The sequence below is a fragment of the Drosophila montana genome, unplaced genomic scaffold, assembly GCF_035044405.1.
Source record: "Drosophila montana isolate Dmon_TW-CO22-7 unplaced genomic scaffold, ASM3504440v1 contig_3559_1, whole genome shotgun sequence".
NCBI lineage: Eukaryota > Metazoa > Arthropoda > Insecta > Diptera > Drosophilidae > Drosophila > Drosophila montana.
The window spans coordinates 43,904-60,710 of NW_026998441.1; the positions used below are offsets into that span (position 1 = coordinate 43,904).

Sequence of the window (16,807 nt, forward strand, 5' to 3'; positions counted from 1 at the left end):
GATCGCTAGGCACTCCTTCTCGGTAACGAAATAGTTCACCTCAGCCTTTAATAACTTCCGAGTCGTGTATGCTATCACCCGCTCCTGCCTCTCTATCGTTTACATTAGCACTGCACCGAGACCATATTCACTCGCATCAGTCTACAAGACAAACTTGGCGCAAAAGTCCGGACAAGCCAACACAGGGACAGTCGTAATGCTGTCCTTGAATTGATGCAATGCCTCCTCGTGCTCCTCACCCCATGACCATTTCCGACTCTTCTTCAGGAGCGCCGTCAGCGGCTGTACCTGAGTAGCGAAGTTGGGCACAAAACGCCTGTACCAAGAAGCCATCCCGAGGCACTGCGGCAACTCCTTACAATTAGACAGGGCCCTAAGGCTACGTAGTATCGCCTCTACCTTTTTTGGATCGGTCCGTATTACCTCGCTGCTAATCACACACATCACTGCATTTCCTTTTATTCAGCCTAAGGTTGGCTGCCCGTATCCGGCGGAATACCTCACTAAAACTCGACGTATTGGTCGCACACGCTGAATGTAATCCAAATGGCAGCACCCGGCATTGGAACAAACCCCTCCAAATGGCGTCCATTCCCTACTATCGGCTGCCATCGGTATTTGCCAATACCCAAGCCAAAAATCTGGGCTAGAAAAAAATAGGGCGTGACGCAAGCGCTCAAGGATGTAATTCACCCGAGAGACAGGGTAAGCACCCGGAATAGAGTGAGCATTGAGTTGCCGGTAGTCGATGCTTATGTGCCACTCTCCAATCTATTTCTTGACTAAGACTCGTCGATCACCCTATGCATGCCCATATTTTTCGGGTGGTACCTTCAATGGCATGTCATGCTTATGCCCCGCAATGTGCGAGACCCCCTGCAGACCCTCGAAGATTGACAGTTTCCATGAAATCCCTAAGTTCCGGATCCATACCCGCTTTCCACTCCGCCTTCCCTATGAGGGGATTTACCCTGTGTCTCGCATCTGCACATCCTGCGCTCCCACGAATCGCCCACTTGCGCACGCAATCTTCGCTCATGAAGCTGCCAGTGGCCCCGACGTCTATTGTCGTCCGCCCGCTGATCATTATCAATGGATAATCTATTTCCGGGTCACGTGTCTGTCGGCGTCGACCCGATCCTGGTCTGGGCGATGCCGTTGCCCTCTTTGCCGCTTCCGCGCGCCGTCGACAATCCTTGCTACTCCAGCCCCGGTTCCCGCATACACAACATTCCCTGGCCAAAAACGATGTAAACACTAAGATTAGTAACGCCCATACATTTGAATGCGACGCATAGTTTCTAGCCTGGCTTCTCATCTGGCCTTGCCCACTTCACACGACATGCCAGCCGACGGCTGTTCGCTCTCCAAAAGCTAAACGAATGAATACCGAAATCGCGGCTTGCTGATGCTGCCATGAACAGCGAAGTTAGTCGCTAGCCTGCCTTCAGAAAAGCTGGTTGATGGTACTTTGCGCCGCTTCGTTTTCGAAGTACATTGAGCGAAAAAGTTTTAAACTTACGACCGACGTACTTTTGTACTTTTGCTATATCCATGAAATCCATGCTTTATTAATATGATACATTACCCTAGATACTAACGATAAATTTTACAGGAAAGTTTAAGAATAAAATAATTATTTCACAAAGCACATCTTGTGCAATAATAATGTTATGAAAATTGCACACATAGATTGATTTCACTTTTGTTTTTGGACAGTGTAGAGAGTAGATTTTGTATCAGTCAATGGCGTGCAAGCACCTATGTTTGTTTGTGTGAATTATGCATGCATAACTACATCAAAATATTTATTAATGTGTTGTTATTCAATGCTCTGGCTTTGGCTGGTAAAGAAATACATTTTTTTTTAGATTTCTAGCGCTGATCATGACCTATCCCAAATGTGTGTTGACATATAAATGCATATTGTGTACTGAGGTTGGCTCCGTAGAAAATCTGTTTTTTTAAGTTGATGCAAATATTTATATAAGTTATTTATTAATATTTAATTGTCTGTGAGGCTGTTGAGTAGAGGCGTTTGCAAGTAACGGTCTGTTACGAGTTCGTGTCCATTCGAGGGGACTTTTTTTTTTTATACCCTTGCTGATAATTTTGTCTCGAAATGTGTAACGCATAGAAGGAGACATGCCCGACCCCATAAAGTATGTTTATTCTTGATCAGTATCAACAGTCGAGTCGATATAGCCATGTCCGTCTGTCCGTCCGTCCGTCTTTCTGTTTCTACACAAACAAGTCTCTCAGTTTTAAAGCTATCGTCATGAAACTTTGCAGAAGTTCCTCTTTCTGTTGCACGTATTACATATGTCGGAACTGGCTGGATCGGACGCCTATATTATATAGCTGCCATAGGAACGATCGGTCGAAAATTCAGTAGTTCTATGGGCAACATCTTTGATCTTCAGGATATTTCGGACAAATTCGGTATTTATACGTTTTGCTATGCTCCCTAAATTTATACAACATCTGAGTAACATCGGACCACTCGGCCGAAATTGAGGTTCTTGCATAATTAACTATTTTCCCTGTGCTTCTTAGATACGAGCAAAGCATTATGAGCATTATGAAAGGGTTCGGATTGCAAGGGTATTAACTCTTCTTTTTCTAAAAGCTATTCTATCTTTCTTAATTTTAAATCTTTTGCCTGGCAAAAAATTTGATTTTACTTAAATCTATTTGTTTCTACTATTAACATATTCATGCATCTACTTTGAGCATCTACATGTTGCATTTGTTACCAAATCTGTGGACCAATTCGTTATCATAGTTTTGTAATTTCGAAGCCCACCTGGCAATTTTAGGATTCGACTTTGTTTAACGTAAGCGTTAAAAAGTTGCAATCTGTTATTATTTTAAAACGGTTTCCTGGTAAGTAAATTCGAAATCTTCGAAGAGCATAAATGATGCCAACGTATTCAGTTCAAAACAGTGGTACTTTGACTCAACTTGAGATGGTCGCTTGGAAAAATTAAATGTCGCATGCGGCTTCCCATCTTCTTTCTTTTGCGTTAGCACGGCACCAATGCCAAGAGCACGTGATTCGCAATGTAACTTAAATTCATCTTTATATTAAAAAATTGCTAACACTGGTGCTTAAACAAGTTTTCCTTTTAAGAGTAACGAAGCATTCCAATTCTTTTTCATTAATTGCGAATTGTTTGTCTTTTTTCAAAAGATCATACAATGGCTTAGCTACTGATGAAAATTTCAGTGTGTCCAAATGCTCCTCAATATCTCTTATCGCAAACATAATGTCGATCATATACACATATATGTTGGAATCCGTCTTCGATTTGTCCGAGACGCAATGCCCCAAGCCTGGATACCGTATCTCCAAGTTAGCGCCACCACGATGTCGTAAACTGGCCGTTTGCAGCGAGGAGGCAATGGGCTATTGGGGCTTAGTAGCCTTGGCCAATTGCAAGGTACTTGGCGCTTCTGCCAGGATGAAAGGGGCATCTATCCAGACTGCTGGAGCATTGATGTTTCACCTGCGTGCCCAGCTCTCAAGCAAGTGGAATTATTCCTGGGCTCCGTCGGTGGCTTCGTACTCGCAGTTGGCGAAGCTAAAAATTGCCGCGTCATCGGCAAATGTGGCCATTAGGTGTTAACCTGGAGTGGCAAACTCGTGTAGGTCATCCGGAGTAGAGATGTCTGCCGTGTACACATTGTAGAGAAAGGGGCCTAGTACGCTGCCTTGAGGGACACCCGCCTTCATTTTGCGAACAGGAGAGATTGCTGCCCCAACTTTGACATCGAACTTTTGCTCGATTAGATAAGAGCGCAGAAGTAGAATGAAGGGGGCTGGGAGACTCATCTTGATTTTATCCATCAATCCAGACTCGGTCGTAGGCTTGCTTAACGTCTACAAGGACTCCATAGCAGTAGTCTTTGTCGTCGTAAGCCTTAAGCATATGGTTAATCACTCGCCCTCCCCTAAATGCCCAAATTGGTGATCAGGATAGATGGGCATGTGATCCAAAAGCCTTGCAAGTCGGGCGACAATCAGTCTTTTCCAGACCTTCGACCAGGAAGGATTCATGGCCGATAGGATTCATGGTCATATTTCTGCTTTCCCGACTCATGGATCATATGGATCCTCGCTAACTTCCACTAGGCAGGGAAGTGTTGCGACCTTAATATGCCGTTTAAGATCAACGTTATAAAATGGAGCGCGCGCATTGACAGGGCCTTCAGAGGGGTGTGGCATATTCCATCATAGCCCGGTGCTTTCGCCCTAGGAAGGACTTTGACCACGTTGATCAGCTCCTTCACGCGGATAGGGCCAAAGAGGAATGCTCTCATACCTTCTGCAGAAGGATTTGGTTTTGAGCCTGCGAAGGGCCTTCTTGAGCTGCCGCTCTGCTTTTCGCCACTCCGCCTTGCCCCTGGGATACTGAGTCGTCTGGAATCTGAGTCTGCCCTGCCTCTTGACCCAGAGCAGGTTGGCTATGTCTGCGGGCAGTCCGTTGCCAGCACTATCCAGCCGCCTAGCCACTGATGGGTGAGTGGCTTCGATGGCGTCCTCTACATCCAGTCCAGTGCAGATTTCGGTATTGAGGTGAATACTTTCATTCATCTGTCTCTAGAAAACACCGAGATCACTGCACGCGTTGATCAGCCTAGGTATTGCGCTGACCACCCTGGCCCTGCTCTCCAGGGTAACTATCGTCAGCGATTGAGAGCAGCTGGAAAGGGATCCCCTGGTAGATGACGAAGTCTCTGCAAGACGGAGTGCCTCTGCTACCGTACGGGTATCTTGTGGGAGAACCTGTGGCCAGTACCTTCGCTTGGCGATGCGCTAGGCTGTTAGCTAGTTGAAGGCTATGCGCATTGCTGCTATTTGCGCACCACAACCAGTGATGTGCATTCCAGTCGCCTCCCACCAGATATCTACTTCAAGCCGAGTTGAGTATGACGTTGAAGTCATCAGTCGACGTCGTTTGGCCTGCAATAGACTGCTACAAAGTCCACGTTACCAGCAACAATGGAGACTTTCACCGTCAAATATTGGTAAACACGATTAGCAATGCTTAATTACGGAAAGTGAGCCACTAGCTGAAGGATTTTGAGTCCAGTGTACAGGTACGCCTCGAAGCCAATGATTCTGGGGAAAGTGGGGCCGCTGGTCCTAGCTTTTGACAGCAGAATTATTCTGGTGGCGTGTTTTTGTACTAGGGCCCCCATTTCTAGTACCTTCCCTGAAGTGCCATTGGCATTCTAGATATTAGCACCTTCAGTGGTTTGTTCATTTACATAGCAAATAGGGTAAGGATTTACTGTTGAATACCCAAAACTCGCTGTTGCATTTTTGCCATCGTCCCTCAGCAGTCTATGTAGCCTAGCTTGCGCTGGTCCTTCTCGCTGGCTAGAGCTGGGTTCGCTTGAATCGATGGGAGATTTTTCATTTTCGCGGGCTTTGGGGCCCCCGCACGTATTGTATATTCGGTGAAACACTCGAAGCCCTTATAGTTGGTGGGGTGGTTACCACCGCAGTGGGCGCATGTTGCTGGAACTGAGTCGAGCTTTGTGCAATCAGCAGAGCGATGATTGAGCCGCCTTTAACGCATTGGTGTTGTTTTCTGTAGTATGTGGCCGTGTGCCCGTACTCCCGGAATCTATGGCATTGCAGCACACCCTGGCTTCTTCAAGCAGTCTGCACCTTGACCACCTGCTTGCACATCTTCCTGATGGTAAGAGCCTCCTTGTTGTTGGCCGCCGGCTGCAAGTCAATAAAGTGGATATTCTTGGGCTCCTTGGTGACTTTGCTGCTCGGATTGTGTGCATGGAGAACGGTATGATCCTGGCTCGGCAGGTTATCGAAGAGCTCTCGATTCAGTGTGGAGTGGTGGAGCCGTCTGATATGAGTAGAACTCAATTTTTTGTTCTTCGTGTTTTTACACCCTGAACCCATTGAAAATGGGTAAAAGGGGTATAATGTATTTGTGCAAATGTATGTAAAAGGCAATGGGAAGCATCTCCGACCCCATAAAGTATATATATTCTTGATCAGCATCAACAGCCGAGTCGATTTAGCCATGTCCGTCTGTCTGTCCGTCCGTCCGTCCGTCCGCCTTTCCGTCTGTCCGCATGTATGAACGCAAGATCTCAGAACCTATAAGAGCTAGAGACTTGAAATTAGCTGTAGGTCCTCCTAGTCCATGCTCAGATCGAATTTGTTTCCAATATTCGTTAACTTGTCCCGTTTCCAAGTAATCGATCAAAATCTATATCGAAATTCTGTTTTTTGAACAAGTTGGGGAGACCAAAGTTAACATGTAGCTTCTAGAATAGTATATATATGTCGAGTACCTTTCATTTGAGAACTATCGCCTCCTTCCCGCTACCACTACATAGCTATAAAACAAGTAAATAAACCAATGTGTATTACCCACAAATTTAAGCCACAATTTTAATGAGTTTTTGAGAATATACACATAACCTATAGTACAATAAGATCTACTGTTGAAAATTTCAGCAAGATCGGTTAAGAAACACAGAAGTTTTAAAAGAAAATGTGTGGTTATATATATATTGGCAGCCCAGGTATCAGCGGCAGCTGGCGCAACGCGCAAGAATTTTTGTATAAATTTACACACACACATGCGAGTTTTTATTAAATTCTATCAAAAGAATTGCAATTGCGGCTGTTGATTAATTAGTGAAACGTTAAAGAAGGTACATATATTAATCATGCCAATGGCATCAAGCGATAATATACTTCAATATTTAACATGAACCTATATGGACATTAACCAAAAGTGCGATTGAAATTAATAGTTGCTTTTAAGCGACGTGTTTGACTTTGAAATGATACTTGAGTTTGATCTGAATATAAAATTGCAAATTTAGAAACTTTAAATAAAACCTATCGTATAAACAGATCTGAATCGTTTTTATTTTACTTATGATGAGCTACTGTTATTTTTCAATGGCTGTCTAATTGCAATTAATTTGACAAGTTTTGTTTCAAAAAAACATTTACAATCTTTAAATGTTATTCAGCCAAATAATAATTTTGTTGGTAGGTTAGGCTGCTGTTCGGAACTACTCACAATATCAATTTTATATTTACAGGAGGAATAAAACTATTCAAGTATCAAGCTTGCAAATAGCACCGTCGTTAACGGACACAAGTTCTCGTCGCTCGTATAGAACAAAAACTAACCTTGCATCGGACGAAAATATTACAGTAATTAGTCAAAACACGTTAATGCTAAATAGGCGGCCTGGTCGTTGGCAATATAAATCATCACCAAAGCCAAAAGTTAATATAAGAAAAACTTCTACAAATAATGCGAAAAACGAAATACAAATGGATACACTCAAAGTTAATAATACTATTTTAGAAACAAACGAAGACAATCAGAAAATACCAAAGGCTTTTACCTTAGCCAAGGACTTAGATGCTGTTGGCTCACAAAACAGTATTGTTTCAGACAATGATATAATAAAGCCTAGCAACTTTGTTGAAACTTTAAATGTCGAAATATCAACCCCAAGTAATTTTGATGATACTTACTATGAAATTGCAACAATAAAAAGCCCATATATTTTTCAGGTAAATAATAATATTTTTACTTTTTTTAATATTTAATCTATAATCCCATACATATATCTCAGGGATGCCTACGACATATTCTATTTTTTCCCCTTCGCTCCCAATTTATATTGTTTCCCTTTATTTTCTTAAGATCGAAGCTGAGTCGTCATTCCGATGGATGATACCACATTTGCTGCTGCCTACTATCCACCTTATTTTTTATTCTTCATTCTTTTCCACCAATGCTTGGACAACATTGGCCAGAGGTTCAGAGGCGACTCTATTATCAACAATCCCGAAATCTGCGCTATATATATGTCAATTTACAATCAGGCTTAACTGTCATTCCTCTAGAGAGCTCATTTACTGGCCCACAAATATAAACAAGATCATAGACAAGCTGGAAATGGTCATTTTTAAGGAAAAGGAGATTAAATATCGCCACCAGCAATATTATTGAGCTTTCCTTCAAAAACTATGCCATTCAGGTGATGGTGCAAGGGCCAGAAAGCGAAAGTCAGAGTCATTGACCGTCAGTTCTAGTTGCAGAGAAACGTGGACCCTGCCATCGAACTGATTACCTAAAAACTAAAATCTACAACGCCGCGTCATTCGCCACATCTCCCAGTCAGTTTTCAAATCGCAACCCCCGCAACTATTTATACCTCTTGTCTCTGGAAGTTGCAGCTAAGGTTAGTTTTCAAATCGCAACCCCCGCAACTATTTATACCTCTTGTCTCTGGAAGTTGCAGCTAAGGTTGCTGAGAAAATTTGCTTACGCCAAGTTTGGCACCATTCTGGCAACTCTAGAGACAAAACCGTCTTTAATGGAGTCGAAAGAAAGTCAAGGCACTGTTGTTAAGCCTCCACAAGTAGTCTCTTGAGTTTCTCGAAGTTGGCATCAAAAGACCCACAAAAAAGAAGGAGCAATTGATGCCACACGATTATTATAATTTGCGACTGGGCATCTCCTGTCAGGATCGGCTTAACGGGCACACCAACACCTTTGCCATCAACCTACTCTACAACAGCTCCACTATAAGAAAGCTCTAGGACAATAATACATTATTCTCTTCAACCCTTTCCCCTTTCCTAAGCACTTTTATCAGCAATAATGCCTCCACCAAGGAATTTTCATTTATTTCCCGTACAATTTTCTGTTATTCATATACTGATAGATTGCCAAAACAATAAACCCACTAAGGAAAAATAAGAAAAATTCCAAGCTGCAATACATTTGCTATTGGAAAACTACTAGTAATTTTCTATCAGTAGTTATAAAATGAATGCCAATAACATGAGGTAACAAAATTAAATTTTGTTCCCATAACAATTTTGGATACATATATGGCTCAGATGAGAAAAATGTTTAACATTTTTAAAATCTGGTATTCTATTTACAGGTGAGCCTATATTTTTGATCACTACTCGAGAATCTCATTATCGATTTCACGAAAACTAATCTTTAGCAATGGACAAAGAAGGGAATGACTACACTCCCTGAGTAGAAGACTAGGAATATTGTCAGGCCCAGGACAGTAAGAAGATTTAAAAAAATTTGTGGTAGAAAAGAGAGAGGTATGGAAAATAATAGGAGGAATTATAGGACTAGAGGAATTAGCAAAATCAAAATCATTGCTGACTTTATCCACCCCGAGAGAAAAAGAAGATGGCAAACTTAAAGATTTACGCTTTAAAACTAACTCAGATTTTGGGCGAATTGTCTTTTGAAACGAATAACATAATTCTCAGACTTATTAATCTTTTTAAAATATTTAGACTTAATATTTTTTAGGATTGACACTCTAGGAGTAAACCAGGGTGGCTTTAAAGAAGCAATTAAAAGAATAGAGTTTGGAATACAATCACCTAAGGGGGAATTCAAGGTGTTATAAAACAAGTTAAGAGCAAAATTCACATCAACCGACTCATATAAAAAAGACCAGTCGGTTGTATGAATACGTTGATTAAGCCAGTTTCCTTTGCAAAAGCAACGGAGCGGCTTGTGGGTAGCAGATAAATAGAAAATAAGAGGATTGCAATTGAACATTGCAACCTCCAAAGTCGGTCAGCATACATCCTCAGGAAGAGATAAAGGAGGGGACCTGGACACATTAGCAATAAGGTTAACAAATACCAGATCAAGAGTTATATACAAATATTTAGAAATTGAATTGATTTGAAACAACGAAAGGTCTAGCATGCAATCTATAAAGACATGCTGTGCTGAGGGCACCAAATAATTGTCGGCAGCAATCAATGACCAAGAGATGTTCGGTGAATTTATATTACCCAACACCAAAAATAGGTCATTATCGCGCACATGTGTAGACTTATCATAATCATATTCTATCACATATACTTGAATATCAGAAGAAGGAGGAACATGTGATATAAATATCGCGTGATGGGAAAGTCACCTTAACTGAGACAATCACAGCGTCAGAAGGCGTTCTGAAACAGAAAGGTTCTGACTGGAGTGGCTTTAACGGCAATTAATACTCCCCCACCTCGAGTTGACCGATGATTTCTATGCACAATGAAATGGTTCGAATAAACTTCAGAATCAGATATTGTTGAATTAAACCATGCTTCTGAAAAAGCGAATATATCCTCTAAGAAAGCCATAAAAAGATTTTAAAGCTTAGAAATTAGTCCGCTGACATTTCGATATTGAATAGAAACTAGGTCGGAAGACGGAGCTCGTTTTTTGTGGCAGTAACAATAGTGTGTACCGAAGAACAGGAAAGGTGACAGGGAAAGGCTGGTTTCGATCTTTGTGCTTAAACTCATTAACAATCATGTGAGAAGGCCAACATTTTGGATTATGTGGAACATTAATTTTAAATGATGCTATTTAAATAGGTGTGGAGAAATTAAATTTAGTAATTCACACGCTAGCAGAAGACATAAGCAGCAACTGAATCACAAGTGCTATAAGACGAAAGATGGGACAGAGAAACTTGCCTACGAGGGGAACAACAGTCAAAATTGGAGCTGATGGAGCTGAAGATAAAACAAGAATTGGTGGAACCAAAGAGGCACCGTGATTGCTTTTAATAATCTGGGCTAGTTTGCGCGCAGGTCTACCTTTGCGGCCAGAGGCTGACGGTGCTAAAGCAGTTTCGCACACTAGCGCAGGTTCAAATACAGGGTCTACTGGGACTACTCCAGAGAATACCACAGGGATAATATTCGGACAATCGCTTGGAGAATGATAGCATTAGGGATAAATCCTAGTTGCTAGGCATGAACAAATGAGGCGTAGCTGTTTGGACAGATGTAGATGGCAAATGCAAAAATTGCTACTGGCGATTGTGTGGAGACTCGAATTTATATTTGCTAAGCAACTCGGAACTCGATTCAAACTTCCTTTAAAGCTGTTTAGCCACATTATTAAGTTTCAAAAATTGATTACTCACAGAATTTTAAATTCTACACGTCTCATTTTCGTACCTGAGCAGTGCTCGATTTCGTATCAAAGTCTTTTAGAAAAATCGCCCATCGCGCTACTCTCAACGGCACCTCTTTCTCATTGTCTTGGCGAACGCATTGCAATCGGTTATGATCTTGAATTTCGTTCCAAAGAGCTTTTATGAGTCATACTTCTCCTCACTAGTCTTTGTCTTACTACTCATGTACATTGCAGAATTCAACAAGCGCTCTTTCGAGTTTCTCTACAAACCCAAACTTAGAATGAATCGCCGTAGCCGGTTTACTGGTTAACGCCAGTTTTAACTGTTTGAAAGCCAGCTGCTGCAACCTCTTAAATTCAAACTTAGAATAATTTCTACTGCGTATCCCTCCATAAATTTCCTAAAATACGAAGCCAAACCAAGAAAACGTTGTACACCCTTTTTTAATCGCAGGGTATTCGGAAATTTGATAACACTTGCGTTTTCTCCCCACTTACTTTAAAAGTACTGCTATCCAAAATGTGCCCTATAAAATGTAACTTCTTCTGCAACACTTGCTCCATTTAATACATAACTCATTTATTGCTGAAAACTCAAGTAATCTCTGCAACTTTTGCAAGCCTGTCTCAAATACAAGCATTCGAATTCACTAATTAAATCGGCATTTGTGCCCTTTCTAGCGGGCTTTTTGTTCACCCTCGCTTTCCTTTTTTCATTCACTTTCACTGGCCAACCTGTGTAAAAACTCTGTTCCATTTTTAGTCACTTTCATATCGATAGTTTCAAGAATCGTTTTACCTAAAATAACGTCAAATGCCATCGGCTCCTGTATCCACAAGCTCTTTACAAATTAACTTTGAGTGATCAACAGACTTCAGGACTACCCCGGAAGGTGTAAGAACGCTGCTAACTTTATTTTGCCCTCATCCTGAACAAGATTTGTGTTATTTTCTTCCTTAATATGTCCGTCTACTTAACACTGAGCTTAACACTGAGCTGAAACATTTAAATTTAATTTACGGACAGTCTTTTTGTTAATGCGATACGTCTCTACACTTGGAACATTTCTTTACTACATCCAAAATCTTTCCTGAGTCATTGTCATTTTTGCCGGGATGCAAGCTATATTTGTCTAACTGCTTTAACGGCCCTCGCATCTTTTGGTACCTTCAATATGAATTTTCAACTGTTTTTATACCCTGAACCCATTGAAAATGGGTAAAAAGGGTACAATGTATTTGTGCAAATGTATGTAACAGACAAAAGGATGCTTCTCCGACCCCATAAAGTGTATATATTCTTGATCAGCATCAACAGCCGAGTCGATCTAGCCATGTCCGTCCGTCCGTTTTTTTTGCGTATATATGAACGCAAGGATCTCAGAACCTATAAGAGCTAGAGACTTGAAATTTTAGCTATAGGTCCTCCTAGTTCATGCGCAGTTTGTTTCCGATATTCGATAACTTGCCCCGTTTCCAAGTAATCGATAAAAATCGATATCGAAATCCTGTTTTTTGAGCAATTTTGCTAAATAATAGGAGATAGAGTCGTCATACATGACGAATGTAACTTCTAGAATAGTATATATATATATCAAGTATCTTTCATTTTTAAGCTACCGCCACCTCCCCGCTACCACCAAAAGGCCTGTGTTTTGGCCTTCAAGCACGTGCAGCAGCAAGCGCAAATTCCAAGAACACATTTATGCGCGTCTGCTTTGATTTCCATAAACAGCATTGCAATTGCGCTTGTATTGTTTTCTGTGCTGCTTTTTTAATTTTTATTTTTTTTCTCAATAAGACTTAATTATTGGTGTGGCTATTGAGTAGAGGCGTCGGAAAGTAGCGCGGTCTGTTACGAGTTCGAACCCTACCAAGGAAACTTTTTTTTTTGGCTGGTGTGGCTGTTGCGTAGAGGAATTTTTGTTTTTTTTTAATTTATCTTTATTACTACTAAAGCAAACAAACGCGTAGCCCGAACTGCATTTGGTGTTGAAATAATAGCGTTCAGGGTTTCCCCTAATCGGGAGCTTCCGACTGGAACCTCTTACTTGTTTTTTTTCTTGTTTGGTTCAAGAGGGCTTTTTTGCTCTGGTTTCTGGTATACCATTTATGGAATATTTTATTAAGCTTTCCTCTTCCGAATTAATCGACTTCGCCGTCTCAATCGTCGTATAAAAATATTCATGCATTGTTTCGCTCTTTTTCTTCGCCGATGATACCCTAACAACAAACTCATCGCACAATGCAACTAACAATGTACTCCAATCGCGAACATCTTGGTCGCACCAATCAGCAACTGTTTTGCCTAAACACACAATTGCAACTTGCTCAAGTTCTTCAATACACTCATTTATGTCTGGGGTGTTCGACCCACAGAATTGTGTCACACTACTTTCTACATCCTTTAACGTAAACCATGACCCAGCCAAACACGGAGTTTCTGTTTGCCGGCTCCGACCTTTATGACCGGAGCACGAATTTCTACCCTGACGCGATACATTATCGTTCATCGTTGAAAATGAGAGCGACACCTACTTAAGAGAATCCTTGAAGTAGGGACAGGCTACGAAGCGATCTCCAAATAACATTTCGGACTTTCAGCTTCCCTGGACATCAAGCAGCCCTTTGAATGGTTGTGGCACCAGGCGATTCTCTACAAGCTCAAGTCCCTTCTTACCCTGTAGCTCGTCAGAGTCGTTAGGAGTTTTCTGGACGACCGATCCTACCGGCTCAGCGATGAATCAGCGGAATCAACAACCGGACTGCCCCAAGAGTGTGCATGGTCTCTCCAACATCCCCGAAGTAAATTCAAAAATCATTTTCATTACTACATTTGCGAATGAGACAACGGTCCTGGATCGCGATGTGTGTGTGACACAACGATCCTGGACCGTGACGGCTGTGTTAAAGCCACTGACAGCGTCCAGAAGTACTTCCAGTTTTTAAGTCCTGAGCAACATACTGGAATATCGGACTGAACACTGGTGAGTGCGTAGTAGACGGCTCATGTCGAAAACTTACTTTAGTCACATGGAAACTCGGTTTATCATATTGACAACAGTATTGACAATAAATACTCCCTAATCTCTACATTTTATTGCCCTTATATACCTATTAAATAATTACTAATTTAAATTAAGTTAAGTTGCCAATGTTGGAAAATTAAAATTTAAAATGTATGTATTAATGAATGCGTGCATTTTAAAATTTAATCAACTAAATGAGTATTTATAACATATTTTAGTTGCTGTGATCGATGTTCTTAGTTATACCCTGAACCCATAGAAATGGGCTGCTTTCATATCCTTGATAGCTTGCCGGCGTTCGTGCTTGTGTTTTTTTATAGAAAAGTGGTTTGAATATTTCTAACGGCGGCTCGACCCTGGGCTCTAGGTATTCTCTAGTCGGGCACCGCCTAAGCACTGTTACTTGTTTTTGACTGTTTTCCCAAAAAATTTGTAAACTATTTGACTTAAATCAATATTTTAATCTTTGCTAACGTATATTTATTTTTTTTTGTAGGCGGGACTTGTAAAGAAAACGCGTTTCTTAACTGTTACTTCAACTGTGGAAAAATCAATCAAAAATGATAGAATTGATGAATATTCGGAAAATGATGGACCTTTAACCGAAAACATTTTGGAATCTACTATGCCGATGATTAAGCCATCGTTCAATGGAATTTTAACCACATTGAAACCCATTCATTTCACAGATAGCGTTGAGACTCCAGAACTGGAAATAATTACAGAATCATTTTCATTTACGCAAACCAAACTTAAAACAGAGATCTTGCCAATCGTTTTTGATAAACAAAATGAAACTACACACATAACTTTAATACAAACGTATGATTATACAAGCTTTGTAACTGTTACTCAGACAGTCTCGCCGTTCAGAGACAATTTTATACCATCTAAAAATTTTAAGGATTTTGAAGCAGTTTTGGACGAGGCTGGTTCTGAAATAAACCTGGATCTTGAGTTTGGCGATGAAAGCAATTCTGGGCAATTTGAAGTTAAATCGAATTCTAATAAAATTATCGAACTAAAAGGCATATTAAATTCTACAAACCCAATAAATCCTTATCAGTTAAAGGACTCAGAGCAATTTAGCAAATCAGAAATATCCGCAATATCAAGTCCATTTAACAGCATAATAACTACCACACGTCCGATAATTAAGGTTGATACAGTTTGGGAATCATATGTAGTACCTCTTATTAGGGGGACCGAAAGCATTTTAAGAACTTTATCGAAGTCAGTTGGTGTAGTTGAAAAAACGGAATATGTAACTGATGTTTCTACAATTTTATTACCAATGTCACAATATCCATATTCAATTAATCCATTTTATAATCCCTTGTTAGCCATACCCCAGCAGCAATTAATTACATCTACTTCAATTTATGAAACATTGATAACAGCAACGAGTAGTAAAGTCTTAAAGTTAACATTTGGTGCAAGGACGGCCTATACAACATTATTTTCAACTTCAATTGTTCCAACTGCAGTCTCCAAATTAGTAACAGCTACTCTCCCAAATCAAAACTCAGGATCATTTCAAAATTATTACTCACCCCCATTTCCCCCATTCGCGTATGTTGGTTAACATGTAGATATATTCCTTTCCAAAAAATCATAAACACAATCACTTACCTATTATAAATAAACCGAAATTATTGCGAGCCCTTACACTAATAACGTTTAGATTCTTATCGTTTGGTCATACTCAGTGGCGTTCATATAAGTTTGTGTTTCTGAATGCTGTTAATCGGATTACCGCAGGATAAACCTAAGCTGAACCTCGCGTGGTTTCCTGCCGCTTCATTTTAAAATTAATTATTAATTAAAATGAATTTATTATTGATATGACAAAATTTGGTGTGTGACCTAAATATATTTTGATAGTTTTGATAGATAAAATAAAGAATGAGTTTCATATATGTTTCTCATCCAAGGAAAAGTTTTTTCATCTTTTTTTTCATCTTAAAGTTTTGAGTTCTGAGTAGAATTTACTGCAAACCACTTTAAAAACATATTTTTTACCATAAAAATATAGCTGACATGGAATTAAAAACAATAATTTACTACAGCCACTTTTGTTTTTAGATAGCGAAATAGGTAAGCTCAACATTGTTATAATCAAATATGAGTGTATCTTAAGTATTCTAAAGTTCTCAAACAAGGCAAACGGAAAATTTTAAAGCAGTTTCCTAACATATTGTAAATCTTATTCTCATTATTTTTTAAAAATAGAGCAATTATCGAACATCAAACATTTTTATCTACATAAGGATTTTCAATCTTATTTAGCCAATATACTTATTTCTGGAAAAGAATAAATTAAACTAAAATGTATACTTTACTTCTTACGCGATGAATTATTATCGACTCCTTTTTAAATATATATCTAATCCGAACTAAAAGTTTTGCTAGTTTACGAAAACTGACCCATTAAAAATAGGTAAAATGGGTATAATGTATTTGTGGAAATGTATGTAACAGGCAGAAGGAAGCATCTCCAACCCCATAAAGTATATATATTCTTGATCAGCATCAATAGCCGAGTCGATCTAACCATGTCCGTCTGTCTGTCCGTCCGTCCGAATGTATGAACGCAAGGATCTCTCACGTGCCCGCGCAGTAGAAGTTTGTTTCCGATTATCGATAACTTGCCCCGTTTTCAAGAACTCAATAAAAATCAAAATCATGTTTTTTAAACAAATCTCGTAAGTTATTAAAGCTACAGTCTTCTAGCTTCTAGAATAGTATATATAACTATAAATCAAGTAAAAACACCAATTTGCATTGTCCAAGCCACAATTT

General features: G+C 40.0%; 1 protein-coding gene across 1 annotated transcript in view; it reads left to right on the plus strand.

The window, feature by feature from the left end:
• Positions 1-15,959, plus strand: part of LOC135435340 (uncharacterized) — a 40,208-nt gene extending 24,249 nt beyond the window's left edge. The window contains exons 4-5 of the mRNA XM_064692349.1: positions 7,096-7,579; positions 14,502-15,959. Coding sequence (XP_064548419.1) covers positions 7,096-7,579; positions 14,502-15,590 — 1,573 coding nt within the window. The 3' untranslated portion in view covers positions 15,591-15,959. The remainder of the gene's footprint in view (positions 1-7,095; positions 7,580-14,501) is intronic.
• Positions 15,960-16,807: the final 848 nt, after the last annotated feature.